At 35.1% G+C, this 16122-nt stretch overlaps 1 protein-coding gene across 1 annotated transcript in view; it reads right to left on the reverse strand.

Moving 5' to 3' along the window:
* Positions 1–16122, reverse strand: part of LOC116992265 (dedicator of cytokinesis protein 9-like) — a 114970-nt gene that overhangs the window by 44349 nt on the left and 54499 nt on the right. The window contains 10 exon segments of the mRNA XM_033051720.1: positions 402–524; positions 977–1059; positions 3425–3547; positions 3664–3864; positions 4225–4365; positions 4458–4532; positions 8430–8497; positions 9761–9935; positions 13494–13628; positions 14227–14322. Coding sequence (XP_032907611.1) covers positions 402–524; positions 977–1059; positions 3425–3547; positions 3664–3864; positions 4225–4365; positions 4458–4532; positions 8430–8497; positions 9761–9935; positions 13494–13628; positions 14227–14322 — 1220 coding nt within the window.

Genomic DNA, 16122 nt, shown 5'->3' on the forward strand with positions numbered 1-16122 from the left:
CCTGTCCAAGGTCAGGGAACAGATGATTTACGCTCATACTTGTTTTCCTTTGAGAAACAAAAGAGCATATTGTGCAAACATAACTCCTAGCACAGAGATACTTCAGGATATGATGCTGACTGCATGTTACAATGTGGGATTATACTTCAGTCCTGCTTGTAGCCCCCAAATCCTGTAAGAAAAAGATCTGTAGCTGGTTTGAATGCCTCAGTTATATTTATACAGATTCTACATTTTATGTGAAAGACATACATATATCATCATATTACATCTTATATATACATCAAAATATTGGACATTCCAGTTCGTGCCATAACAAAATATGGGTGTGGTTCAGGGTTAGAGTAAGGGGTTTTAGGTTGGCTTGTTTCTCTTTTTTCAAGTGGGGAAATCAGACTTACTTCCTGAAATCTGCTAACAATTTCAACATGTCTTCATTTGAGAGCTTATTACTGTCTTGTCTGAAGAGAGCAGAAAACCTTGCATTTTTGTCCAGGGTTCCTGAGGCATCTTTAAACAATGTCCTGAAAGTAAAAATCTTGCTTTTAGCTGAGTTTATGAAAGTCCTGAAATTCATTTCAGGAGTTTTTTTAATTACAAATTGGAATATTCTGCACTATCCTTCATTAATGTTCATTAAGCATTACATATTCTTGACATTGTAGGGGAGTTTAACACATAAGTAGCTCAGTCTAACAAACAAGTGTGAACCACTTCATCCTAATTAACATAAAAAATATTGACAACAGAAAACAGCTGGCAATATCAACAGTTTGAATAATAATGTAAGGAATGTTTATAACTCTTTTCCTTCTACAGACCTGAAGTGCAAGTTTGTTGGAAATCTCTGGTTAATTCAAAGCAAAACAAGAAATAATTTCAATAGCATGTTAAGTTTTACAAGAAGGGAGATGCAAAAAAACCACATTAGAGAAAAGTTAGGCAAAAAATACAGATTGACAAGATTTGTCCTCACCTAGCTGCCCAGGCAAAAGGCATCCTGTATTGACCTAATCTCTGGCATGCCTGCTTAGCATTCTTCAAAACTTTCTGTGCAACCTACAAGGGATGTAAGAAATAGCCGTATTTGAAATGCTACGTTTTTCTAAACCATTAGTGCACAAGGGAAAAACTCACATATTGACACTGATATGAATTAGAAAATCTTCTTTAGAAAATTATAGATTAATCCTAAGTATGTGAGGGGAAAAACAGTTGGTAATGCCTCAACTACTCATTTCAGGTTAAGCACAGCTTGCTGATTTCACAGCATTTAGTGGGTGGAAACAGACTTATCTACACTTCTGATAAGAAATACTTCATTAAGTAAGAGAAATATTATTATATACAGAATATAGATAGAAAGCTAGAGCAAAATTAAACTGTTTTTTAAAACAAAACTCCAACTCCAAAAAAAACCCCTACATTTTCCGTCTTACTTGTTCCCCTGCCTATATCCACTGCTCACCCTATGTACCAGAACACATTCCTGCAGAATAAGTAGTACAATAACCTGGAAGACTCGTACTACAAATACACAAAGACTACGGGAAAGAGTTGTATGAACATCACATGGACCGGCCTATGTATGGACATTACAACATTGTTCTCACTGAAAGCTTAAATTCTTGATTTTGTTAAATTTTAAATGAACAAATAACTCTATTATACAGAACCAACACATACAACAATCATAGTTAGAAACCCACTGGTTTGAGATGTTCAACACTGAGCTGAACCACCCGGGCTTCTCTTTTCCAGAAATCAGCTTTCCCCATGTACACATACAGCAAAATTCTTTGCCAGAGGCAAAACCACCTACAGAGTAAAACTTTCTGAATACTATCCCTGATCTGTGCTGTTGATACAATAAAAAGCTGATTGTATTAGAGTGCTTGAGAGAACTCTCCATTACCCTTTCCTGTAAAAAGTGGGAAATAACACAAAGCTTTGGTAAGTAATGAGTATTAAATCACTGTATTCAACATTTAAGGGGAGAAAAGGTGATTTTTTTTTTCTTGCACTATAGAATTTGCTGCTTCCATTTTCCCTTTTTCTTGTCCAGAGCAGTAATTTTGCAGGGAACTGGAACTCGCTGCCTGCATTGTCCACACAGAGACCTATATGGTTTGTACTGTTCTATTTTGTTTCAACTAATACAGTGTAGTCCCTGAGAACAAGAACAGAAGAAAAATTCCCAAATGTTCATTTGTATAAAATTATAAACAACTGAATGCCAGAAAGCATAAGTTAATATAACCATGAGCATTCCTACTATCTATTCCCATTGCACAGGGCAACTACAAGTCCAGATCTCAGCATCAAATGTGGGAACACCTGGGCTTACTTAAACTCCCCACATGGCTCAGGCCCAAGGACACCAAAATCACCTACACTCAGTTCAGGTTTATTTTAACTCAGTAACAGTCAACATCAAAACCAGACTCCTAAAATACAAAGCTGCTGTTTTCCAACAACAGCTGGGACAAAGAAAAATAACTCACATATTCCTGGAAAAACAAATCAGTAGGTTGATCTATATTAAGACCAAGTGAAAAATACATGGTTTTTTACATGCAGCTTAGTCAGCATCAGATTTGTAGGGAAGAACACTGTTGCCCTGCAGAGAGTGAAAGTTAACTGTTTCTTCTTGGCTGAAAACAGGCAGAATGTCAACAGCAGCTGACACGGCTTACAAAAACACTTTTCTATTGTTTCTTGGTTTGGCTATTTAAGCATAACTGTAAACCAAAAAAATTGAACCTCTGTTTCTTCACTGACAAACAAGAAGTAACAACTAACAAAACTTTCTGTAGATATGTTTCAGAGAACATCAAAATGCTATGCTATCCTAGATTCCTAGAAACTTAAGATTTTCCAGTGGATTATTTCCAGAAGTGATTTGGGATTCTACCAAATCTGCAAAGCATTTTATACAGAAAACCAGAAGCTTAATGATCACAGTGGTTCCAGAGGAAAAAACCAGCAAGAATGCAGATAAAGTTACAGTAAAGTATTGTCACCAAAAAGTGAGACAAAGAAAATGTCAACTATGTTACACTAAGTAAGATGCATTAACTAAGAGAGACATACAGATATAACCATTATTTAATATTTCACTGTTCAACAATTTTCAACTCAATTTTCACACTGAAGTCCAATATTCTTTTGTCAAAACAGTTCACTTAAAGACATTGTAAAAATCACATTGTCACAATTTTAAAAAGTGAAATAAATGTTTCCAATAAAATGTTCTTTTATCTATAATAATAGTTACTAGAAATAACAACAACTTACTAAATCAAATTATTCAGGTATATGAATTTACTGTTAAACAACTAAGATTTAAATTAATAACTATTAATTTGAAATCAATCTGGTTTGGCTCAGCATTTTTTTCACACCACAGAGGAAAATAACATACCTTTGACGAATCTGAACTTTTCATATACGGTTCAGCACAATGTGTAATACTTCCCTGTAATACCTTTTCTATTCTAGCCACAAGGAAAATGTCAGTATGAGGACATGTGACTGAGAATATTCCCTAGAAATAAAACAAGAGAGAAATATAGAAGGAGAATGCACATTTTACATCACATAACAGAAAGCCAACGAAATAATGTAGGAAATCCTACTAGTTCTTAAGCTCCTAGTTCTTACCTGCTTTGGATATTGCAAGACAGTTTCATGGATGTCCTGAATTCTGTGTAAGCTATCACCACTGCCATTCATCATTTGTTGAGATGCACTGGACAGCATGTGTCTTACTGAGGCGTGGTTCAAATCAACATGGAAATCTGCTGAAATCTTCCTGTTGTTTTTAATATCAAATAGTGACAGTGTGACAAAGAAAGGTTCTACCTATACATTTTGTAAAAAAATAAATAGTCAAGTGTCAGTTCTGGCAGCTAGATCACTGTAAAAATGTGTATGAAAAAAAGATAAGTAATATTTTCATGCACACATATGGCCATGACCCTAGGTATTACTGACAACACATAAAAGATAGTAAAAGAAAAATTTCTCTTCACCACCCAACAAAAATATTAGCAGCAAAGTTACTTTTCGTATGATTTAGGCCTTCATTTTGATTTAAAAGAGTAAAAATCCCCACTATATAAATTTCTCAATCACAGCAAGGAATCCCTGCCATTAAGGATAGTGCCAACCAAACATTAGGACATTCATTTCTGAATTAACAGAACGTAATTAATTATTTACATTTGTTGTCGGTCCTTCTTCATTTTCTGCAACGCAGCTTTGCAAATTAAAAGATAAATCATTACACCTTACAAGAATTTTTTTTCCAAATTTCTCTTCAAATGGCTTCACTTCTGGTTCAATACTAGAAAAGTCAAGTTTCTTTAAAAAGAGAAAAGAAAAATTAAGGTAAGTTGCTTTCATGTCAAAAGGATCAACATAAAATACCCCTGCTTCCTTGTAAGAAGTCTAACCTGTGCATCTGGATCCAAGGCAAAAAGTTTAACTCTGCTTTCAGTTTTCAGCTTGATTTCTGCTTCTCTGGTACTCTGTTCAAGATAAGAAAAGAAGTCTTGGTATCATATTATTAAAGCGGGCTTTAATTTCATGCATTTTTCTGTGATGTTCAAAGCTTCACACACTTCTGATTCATGCATTCATTTCTCCCTTAGTGCACTTTGTACCACCTCAGTTTACATTGATCAAACACGACTAAGCACGAAGTGAGACCCTCTTCTCCTAATGCTTTTTTCCAGCCCTACAAGTATAAAACCAGTAACATATAACCTCTAAAGCTCATGGGAAGTACACTGCAGTGTAATTTATATGTCTGCCTCCTTAAACAATAACTTTCATAATCCTGTTTTATTTAAATAAAAATACATAGTATGACTGCAGGTTAAAGCTCAGAGCTATCCTGAGGCCATAAGACTCATCAGGAAACAACAGATTTCCTAAATTAAGAAACACCACCATAGCTCGCTTTCTTTTTTCTTTTCCTTGTTTTTTTTTTTTTTTAAACTTTTCTTGAGCTCTACTGCCAAAGAAGTGGTTTTCCTGTGGGTAGCTAGAGAAAACCCAAAAACTTCCAAAAGATAAAGCCCTCACATTTAAAAGTTACTTTGCAGAGTTCACTGTACACTGTCTGGGATTTGTGGATACCTATTAACAGTAAAAAAGTGAAGTGGAACAAAATAGAATGTGCAAACTGATTATATACATAGGTTACCTTCGTTTGAAAAAGGTATTATTTAAAGAGCATCCAATGATATTTAAAGTCACAGGACATGACAAATGAACAGATGCATGTACCAAAATTACCCATGCAGGAGAAATGTCATTCTTAAAGCAGCAGCTGGCTAAACAAGGATACAAAATATTACTTTGCAAGCAGGTGTTTCTTTTTGGATCAGCCTGTACGGGTTAAAAGAAGTTACAAACCCAAAATGCTCATCACTGACCATCAGCAGGAAATGATCTACTGTCTACATCTGCTTTGCTGGAGATTGAAGCAACTTCTACTATGTCTCAAGAGAAAGAAAAAAAAAACCAAAACCAAATAGAGTTCATAACCCTATTTTTAGTTTGATAACAGGAATTAAAAAAAAGAATGTGGCTTAAAAGATGTATTACAGAAGAGAAACTTCTCAAGTGCTGTTTTGTATATAAATGCTCCAATGGTTTTCATTTACTTTACTTTGTTAACTTTAACACAAGAAGAAGAAAAGAGAAGAGTTGCTGTGAAAGAGACGACCCAGATACTCAATACCAGCAGAATACTGGCAGAATTAGCTTTGTTGAACAATTGATATAATTGAGAAATACAGGAAAAGTGAAAAAGTTTAAGGATGGCAAGAAAGTTGTGTGCATATTTTGCTAAGGTAGTATTTAGTAGCAAGAACGGAGGATGAAGATTACTTAGCCACAGGAGCTAGACAGAAACTGCTTCAGCTAAAGCAACTTGAATAGTTTTACATCCTTTACATTTTGTGCATGAAGACCAGATGATTATATGCATTTCTGATTGACAGATCAGGAGCAGTTGTCAGAACTCAAGAACTGAAAATGCATGTTACCATGAACCCTGTCTACAGAAGAGCAGTGGCTCTGCGCTTTTATTTCCTCATCTGTAAAACAATAATTTCCTCACCCGTAAAACTGAGACAATATTTTCCCACCTCAAGGTATTCTGGGACCAGTATGGGTTAAGGAGGTGCTAGAGCACACTGATCATGACAATCACAGCTATTTCAGTGGTCTAATTTATTTTAAGATTAATAACCACAACAAAAAACAAACAACCCTTATCAACCACAAAAAAACCCTACTACAAAACCCATTCATTCACTCATGGTAGTTAAATTACAGATAAATGGAACATGAAATAGGCAGGAAAGACAGATTGAGACAGATGTGTGCACATCTGTTCACTGAAGTGCAAAATAGCATCGTACTTAGTTTATACTATAAGCTAATAGCTATTGATAGAAAAATGAAGGCTTGGAGATTTATGTACCCACAAGGGTTAAACCTTTCCTAGGAAGTCTGTTTTTTCCCCTACTGTCAGGTGCTCTACAATCACCCCTGAAGGAATTTCTCTCTCCTCATAAGGATATGAGGTCAGCTATTGTGAAATTCTCCTCCTAAAAGCAACAAAAATAATAGAGCAGCTAGAAACTATTCTAAAAGAAAGCCCAATGCCTTGCAAGGCTTCCACTGGGGAAAAAAGAACCAAATCCAAACAACAGCTGAAAAGACAAGGCAAGAAAGAATAAAGGACAAAAAAGTCCTCCAAACAAACCCCATTTATATAAAGCAATCAAATTAAGACACAAAGGATAATGCAAATGGGCAGTTTTCCCTGTAATTATCCTCATGGGAAAAAAGGCTAGGAAAATACACTAGAGCAAATTATTTTGAAAGGCAGTGTTTAGCAAAGGTGAATTAGAAGGGGAAATTTTAAAAAAGTATTTTGAAGGAAACAGAAATGTAAATGGGTTATAATAATGGAATAAATAATAATAATAATAATAATAAATGTCAGTGCTTGAAGAGTTAAGAAAGAATAATATAGTAAGAAATAATGAGCTTTAAGAGCTGCATAGTTCCGATCCAAAAGTTATGGAAACAGGAAATGGCAACTGTAGGACTAAAACTATATGCAGGTGCTACATCCCTGAAGTAAAGTCCCTTCTGGAAGGAATACAGACCCTAAGCATTGCAATAGCTGATGACAAAGAAAGAAAAATCTTCAACATAATAATCTAATTTAGTATTTATTGCTGAAATAGATTTTCATAGTCTCATGCAAATATGCTGTTTGATGCTTACAGCCCTTCCAAGGACGCCTTGATTATATGCACCACAATCCTAATTAATTTCCAAGTACAGTTATAGCTGGAGCTACATTATCACATAACAGCTTTTTGTGTTCATGTGCTAAACTGATTACAAAGCAGTAACAGAAAGAATTAAGTCAGCCAACCAATTAGGGTGCTAAAAGCTTGTTAATCTATTCTGACTGGATCCTTTGATATGTTAGCTACTGTAGTAGACAGAATTTGGTTTGCTTATTGTCAGTTCATAAACTGCACTATCTTCAGGAGGAGTCAGTAGGTTAGACAGATCCTCAGAGAAGAAAGGGAGAGCATTCCAGAGAATGGTTAAGCAGAAAAGTTTCAATACTCCAGGCTGCTCCACACAGAAAAAAAGAGTAAGGAAGTCACAGAAAGGACTTGGGATTCTACAGCTTCAATAAAAAAGGTCACCACTTTCAGTTCTTGGGTGATTTAACAAAAATTTCTCCCTTTCAAAACTCACAAAACCAACTGCAACACACAACTCACGGATTTAACTGAAATAAAGTCTGCAAGTGGGCTGAGGAAGAGTTACTGTGATTTTCTATTTGGTTGTTTTATTCCATGCTTGTTTCTATCACACTTCTCTAAGAAAAAAATTGAAAAGCCAGAACCATGGCAACACAGGAAGCATCCATGGACCTGCCAGTACATTATAAACACAAACATCTTAAAATACATTCACTTCATCAGTGCCTCATTAAGCTGCTCTGAATTTTTATGTCTAAAAATAAAACTTGACTTCAGTGTAAGTAGATTTCTACAGGGACACTTTAACACTTACCTGAATGCAACAAACCAATACAAAATATAATGAATTAATAAAATAATACAATAATAAGACATGCTGTAATTAAACAGCATATTAAGATTTAGATAGGAAACTTCAAGATAGTGTCTTGTCTCCTTTCAAAAGCAGAAAAAGAAGCTAAATAACCACACCTATTCACAAAAGAGCTTCTAAGCTTTCCAAACACCACAAACTGACTGGAAGCTACAAGCCAATGCCTTACCTTTACTGAAAGTTCATGAGGCTAACCTTATGTTTAGTACTTTATATCCCAAGTTGACATTTACAATATATATTACCTTGGCAATTTCAGGATAGTAGTTATCAAAACTACTTGATGAGCTTTCCAGTTTGCTTTGTTCATCATCTGAAATTATAAAACCTCATTTTAAAATAAATACCAAAATTGCAAAAGTGCTCACAAAACTCCACAGCAAAAGAACTTCATCTTTTTTAATCTCCTACCCCCCCCAAAAATGACAACTGTTAACATAAATAGGTTGTGGACAACTGCGTCATTTTGATACAGTGATTTCTCCAAAGATGTAACTGGTTACAAAAATCATTAAAGTACCAGAACACATCCTTAATTTTAATTTTGACATCTGCATGGGGCAAGCAGTCACTCAGTGCACAAACTTTACATTACTCTTTCCACAAAGCATTGTAACTTGATTTCAAAACAAGTTCTCTCTGTTCATTAGTTCCCAGCTCTACTCAACAACAGTTACTGGGTTTACAAAGCAGCCATTCAGTTAGCTATAAACATCTTGCAGTGCTAAGGTCAACTAAGGACCACAGAAAAAAATGTCTTTCCCAGAGCTGGATGCTTCTCCTTTTAAGATTTGCTTTTGTTACAAATGTCACAATAAATTCTGACAGTCTTTGAATACCATGATATCTCATTTTAAGCTCTAATAAACCCTTTTGGTACTTTCTACTATCTCCAAAAAATCAACCTTTTATAATATCATCCAGGTTCTTCTGGATATGCATACAATTGTTGGTTTCACACCAGTTTCCTTCCTCATCCACATTCAAGAGGAAAAGCGAATGAGAGGACATCTACACCCTCCTTTTGTCACTGAAACACTGGTGACATACATTGCATTCCTTACAGATACCTGTCTTACCTATTCTTAAAGGGCTCCAACAGAAAGGATTCTACACCCAAGCAGTCTATTTCAATACTTGCAGGAAATATTTGTGGTCAAGGGAATTATATTTAAATTTAAGCCCCGCACTGTAACTATGATTTCTACCTACAGTAACCACAGAACAGATTATTTCACTTTCAGCAGCATTTTATACATCTCAAAACAACTCCATCCTGAGTTTCTTTTATTCCTTAAACTGCCTCAGTCTTGATTTTACATTTTGGGTTCCACTTTTCTAGACTTCATCAGTCTCAAAATTATCTTCTAGACTTGACTCAACTGGAATCAATACAGAATAGTACTGTTTTAATGCCCAAAAGGTCAAAATGCTCACCAGTTGAAGTGGACAGTAAAAAGGCCTGTAGTTTTTATGACCAAAGGAAAAAAAAATTAGCCACATCAAAGCCTTTGTTTCCAAAATGCATGTAAGAAGACATGGTCGCGTAACATTAGTTTGCTAAAACCCTGCTTACCTTCGTGGGACTCGCCATTTCTTTTTTCTTGCATTGCAGCCTCAAAGTTAAGCTGAAGGATTTTGTTCAGAGTGTTTATCCACTCCTCCATTTCAAGTTCACTGTCTGCAGCTAAAAGGAAACTACTCTTGTCTTGCATCTTGAGCTCAAATGCGAAACGTCTGACTTTATTGTTCTATAAGAAAATAAAAGATCTGTGTAGCACTTCACATACTGTCTAACCCCCATCAAAGGAAGTTACACATATTTCAGATATTCTGTACAAAAAATACAGTTTGATATTTTGAAAATATGTATCATGACACTTCTTGCTCTCTGACATCTGATCTTTTGAAGTTATTTGTAGCACTGCAACAAATGCAAGTAGGAAAGAGAACAGCCTGTCTTCCAGTTTTCAGTCACCATTCTGCTTTCAGTCATTTTATAAAAAACAAAAAAAATCCAATTTCAAAATATCAATTCTTAATGTATTCAGGTCACCTAAAAAATGAAGCTAACTAAGGTCTACTAAAAAAAAAAAAGGGAACAAAAAGCACAAAACGCTATTATATTTGAGTGACACCTGTTTGCAGACTGGGATTTTATACTGGAGATAAAACTATAACCAACATCAACCCCAAATGCCCTCATATTGTTAGTCATATAGATATACATAAAGTAGGTAGTCAGTTCCTCCTTTTTTCCTCAACCATTTCTTTCATCCTTCTCTGCACATATTAAACCAGTGTTTCAAATGCTACTCAGCCTGACTCATATTTCTGGGAATGAATTCAGAAGTCTTAAATGAAACTTCTATATTATCATCAGTTTAGTTTTACAAATTGAAAATGCATTAGATAAATATTAGAATAAACAGTATGACAGACTTAATGGCTGGGGGATTTTTTGTATAAGTTAAATTAAATGCCAAACTACATATTAGTTTCACTGTATCTCAGATTCTTTAATTAACAGACTAACTACTTGTTGACAAAACAGTCAGCTTTCTACCAAAATTGCTTCTGTCAAGCATACCAACAAAAGTGTGGACTGGAGACCCAAGGCAATCTTATCAGTTGGAATCAGTGCTGAAATAAATGAAAAATCCTGAGAAAAGTAACCTCTACATTTCACAGTATAAAACCTTATACACAGGCGGTAGATGTCACAGATCTCAGCTTTCACAAAACTCTGAATTAGAGCAGCTATATCTGTACATATGGTTGGATGTGTGAATACATACACTGCCTATATTATGCACTCCACATCTCTGATCAGAAAAGTCTCTATATAATTTAGTATTAAAACAAAAACCCCAACAAAACAAAACCAAATCCAAAAACACCAAACAGAATTCCAGGAATTCCAGTCTCTTTACTTAAGTCTGGGGAACAAAAGAAAAACACTCAAACCAAAAACCCCAACCAAATAAAATCCCTCTACTGCACAAATTCAGCATTTCTCTTGATACAAGGTCTGATGAAGAAACATATTCTGGTCTTACTGCATCTATTAATTAAGCCAGTATTTTTTTCTCGGGCATCTACTGTCTTTGAAAAAATAAGGAAGCAAATGCACTGAACACAAACCAGAAAAGTGTTACAGCAATGCAACAGGAACTTATCTCCCCTCACTAAAAATAATGACTCTGAAACAAGTAGTTTCATTCTGAGAACAAAAGTTTGTAAGCATAACTACCTAACAAAAACCATTTCTATGAATTCCATGTCAGACTATTTCAAAGTGATATGGCTGGGATCCTTACAGATATTTTCCTTTGCTTTCCTCTTCTGTTAAATGGAAGTGCAATTTCTACTGTGTAGATATCACTTTTTCCCATATTATTTTTTAAATGCTAATTCAATACCAACAGTAAGTAACAGTAAAACAATAAGGTCAGCCAGAAAGGATACAGGACATAATACAAGATAATGAAACTACATATCTGCAATAGAGATGTTATGTTTAATATTTGATAGTTTAAATCAGCATTTACTTGCCCCCCATTAAAAATTCAAGTGAAGAAAACAGTTATTTCCAAACCCCTATATTCTAGCCACTGAATTCTACCTGGTTTCCTGGAAGTGAGCATTAATCGGTTTTGATTTTGCACCTGATGCTAAATCATAACTAGTCTCAAATTTCTACATGCAGTTTTGAAGACCAGGTGCCAAGATGAACACTGGGGGTACTGTACAATACAGTATAGCATTAGAGGCACAGTCAACTATACATTTTAAAGCATCCAAAGGACAGTTTTACTTAAGACGACTGTACCAGCCCTACTTGCAGAAGAACAAAAGAAACATTGTTTGTTTTAAAAAGCAAGCTTCTGGCAGAGTCTGAGGAAACTTGAGGTTAATTGGATTGAACTGACAGAACAGAAAGTGTGGAACAGTATGAAAGTATGTATGAGGAAAAGAGATTTTCAGGTTTTAAATCTCAAAATGATAGAATGGTTAGAGGTTAAAAAGGGCCTCTGGTCGTCATTTCATCCAACACTCCCTCCTCAAGCACAGCCAATCAGAGTCATTTAGCACAGGATTGTGTCCAAGGACCTTTTGAGGATCTTCAAGGATGAAGACTCCACAACCTCTCTTGGTAGCCTGTGCCAGTGCTTGGTCACCCTCACAGTGAAAAAGTGTTCCCTGATGTTCAGAGGGACCCCCCTGTGGTTCAGGCTGTGCCTGCTGCCTCCAGCCCTGTCACTGGGTGTCACTGAGCAGAGCCTGGCTCTGTTCTCTTTGCACCCACCATCAGTATTTGTATATGAGACTACAGCCATGTTTAGGAACCACGTTTATGTTTGTTGGCTTGTTTTAAAAACACAAATTAAATCCATTTCAGTGGAGTTGGTCAGAATTGTATCACTAAGGTAAAATAATTCCTGGAAAATTATATATAGAACTTGCAATATGATAAAATTTACTACAGTTATAAGATATTCATAGGAGTTACCTATTAAATGTGCATCCAAAACACAATACTACAATATTTTGGGGGCAGCGAATCCTCTGTAAAGCTGTTTTACCTCTTGTGTAAATCTTCAAAGAACTTTATGCTACAAAAACATTATTTAAGCAATACATTTTTATTAAACTTCGCCTATTTCTGTAGAAGTTAAAAAACCTCCTAAGACCCATGGGGTTTTTCCAGGTATGCTGTGCCTAACAGAATAGTTACATGCTGTACTATAAATACATAGCAGAATCACAAAAAAAAAGAAAAATCATCTTTTCTTTGGCACTTGCTACTGACAAACATTTTACCAAAGCTCTTAACTTTTCAAAATAAAGAAAAGCACAGAAAAGTAACACCATAAAGGTCAAACGAAAGCATCTGGAAGGGTGTTTGAATTCAATACAATTCCCGCAACAAAAATCCCACACAAGAAGTTATGAAAAACATTTTACACCTCATGCAAGCACAAAATCTAACTGAAATAAACTTCAATTTTATGCTGTCATTACTTTGCCAAGTTTGGGGCTCTTTGTGCATTTGCCTTAGAATTTGGTTTGCTAAATACTTGACACAAACTAGTAATTTATGTTCTTTTCAGAAAGATTTCAAAAATTCAGTCTCCTGCCCTTTGAAATCTTGTTCACTGCTTTAGCAAGTTGCAGTTTGTCTGTTTATTCCTCTGCATAATAGGTACTTATCTAAATTCAACAACACTAATCTAGATCTTAAATAAAATTTTACTGGCTAATAAATGCAGAATTAATTAGCAAACAGGCAGAATAATTATAATTACCTGAACCACCCCCATGCACGAATCTAGAAATATTGATCCTTTAGGTTCTTTTGATATTTTTTCATCTTTGTAGAAATTGAGATTATAGGATCCATCACCAAGCTGGATTAAGTGGAAAAATCTTCTTTTAAAAGACTAGTGAAAAGAAAGGAGGGAAGAAGAACAGTGACAACACTATTCATATTATATACTCATAAGTGCTATTCACAGAGTGGGCAATAGAAAAAAAAGCTTTTATTTATAGATAACAATCAGTATCTGCAGAAAACAGAAATCATTAATTTAAAAAAATTAACTTATGATACCTGCAGCAGGATTGTACTATATCATTTGACAGTATCTTTGACCTATTGAAAGGTATTTAAAACTGACTCTTAAAGAGATAAATTTTAAAACTACAGTTTTATATAAAATACAGTAATACAAACCAACACACCCCACCTCCTCACCCCCCCCCCCCCCCCCATACTACACAGTCCCTTTGCCACTAAATTCACACCAGGGCACAGTTAGGAAAATTTAACTCCCCCTAGATTTTTCTAGGGGTTTTTTTTTGTGATTTACATATGATAAAATAATAGCAAGGTTTCAGATATATGAAGTATATACAAGCTTCCCTCTTTCTTTGCATGCAATTTTTTTTTAGAACTATACCACATACCACAAACTGACCCTCTCCAAGGCACAGGGATATTTAATATTTTTGTCATATTCAAGATATTCTTAAACTTACTCTCATTGTCACACTGATTGCACTGTTCATGTTCCCTTTGTACAGCCATCCTTGTTTTGTTATTCCACCTTTCTGAGACCCAAGAGATGCTGCATCCTGGAGATGAAGAAAGAAATATGGGGAAAGGAAGAAAGAAAAAAAAGAAGAAAAATTAAAAGGTAAACTTTTGCATCACAATCCATGCAGCATTTACCAATATTTTCAAAAGTCATTTTAGAAGTTGGAATAACTATGTTCATAACATAATAATAATGTACCATAAGTCCCTGCTGAAATTCTATAGCTTTTCCATTATTTTATTTAAAGACCTGGGATGAGATTGACCTCATCTAACTTTTAATATGTAATCTGGCCACTTCTACTAGCTTTATCTACAGAGAACAGGATGATCCAGCCTATAGATAGCTAAATGTTAGTCAAGACAAATGCCAATGAAACAGGGGAATAAGCAAACAGTCAAAACTTAAAACATTTACTTACATTTACCTTGTAGCTTTTACACAGAGTATAAGAATTTTTACCAATTTCTATTGCCAAAAAGAACAATGCAAACACATGCTTATGCAAAACTTCAATCAAGATTTCTCAAACCATTTTGCTTAGCATGCAGTACTTCAAAGACATGACCTTCTTAAGAATTTATAGAGAATTAATTCTTGTATTGGATCTGCCCTTCCACAGATCAGAATCAAAGCTTTGCAGAGGGAACAAGACTGAACTTGGCAGCTAGGCAAGTTAACAAACAGCAGATCCAATGCAAGCATCACACATTACACCCACTGCCTGTACACCACATCCATCTGCCAGTGGAGGGAACTGAATGGCTGCATCAAAAACCTTAGAATGTTAACAACTACCAAAAAGCAGCACTCTTCCATCAAAACAGATCAAAAAGATGATTTACAACTGCCACAGAACAAATATTAAGTTACCAGTTCCAAGTAATCTTTTAGAGTACTATGAAGCTGCATTACCAAGGTTTCCAGTTGATGTTGAAACAGAACTATTAATGAATTAGACATATAGGAGGACTTTGATCTATCTAGAGGAGAATTACTCCTGGTAAGTTTTTATTGAAACATTCAAAATTATCTGAGCATCCAGCTGAAAACAAAAATCACAAAACATCCTTGAGTACCTCAAGTACATTTTCTAATTCCTTTTTTTGGCTGTTAAGAAAACATGCAACAAAATGTGATTATTTAAGGAGGAGAGAGTCAATAGTTCAACAAATGAACACTAAACCAAATCTTGGAATAACAGGAATTTGTTTCTGGAAGTGAATCAAGGAACATTCTGTAAAAAGTTACTAGGTAATTTATTTACAGTTTATTTAGTCTGTGTAGCTTGCATACTAATAAGCATATGCACATGTGAACTTCAAAAAACTGTGAACAGAAGGCAAAAGATGCATCAATCTCATCTTTTGCATCAATCTCATCTTTAAAAATTTATAGTCAGCTTGGTACTATTGAAGTTAGGCCCAGTAAGGATGACATGGTCATCAACTATCAGAGCATCTGATATAACAGCCCAAAGGCACAGACCAGAAATACTCAGTAAATTTTCATTTGTCCCAAAGACTCTCACTGTCACAGCACAGCCATCCTTTTTTCTTATTTTCAAGTCATTAGACTCCACTGCTCTTCTACTACCTAGATAATTATTTTTCTTGTACAAGAATACAGACAAAACTTAAAATACTGTGTTTCCAAATATGACTCTATATGACTCTTCCCCTCCCCTGGTGTGAGTTATCCCCAAGGAAAAGGTGGGTTTAAATCACCTTTACAAGTGTAAGGTGATGAATAGATGATAAGTTATTACCAAAACTTGGCACAAAACAACCGATGCTTTTCTTTAATTGCACAAACCATGCATAGGATCACCTCATGT

The sequence above is a fragment of the Catharus ustulatus genome, chromosome 2 (genome assembly GCF_009819885.2).
Source record: "Catharus ustulatus isolate bCatUst1 chromosome 2, bCatUst1.pri.v2, whole genome shotgun sequence".
NCBI lineage: Eukaryota > Metazoa > Chordata > Aves > Passeriformes > Turdidae > Catharus > Catharus ustulatus.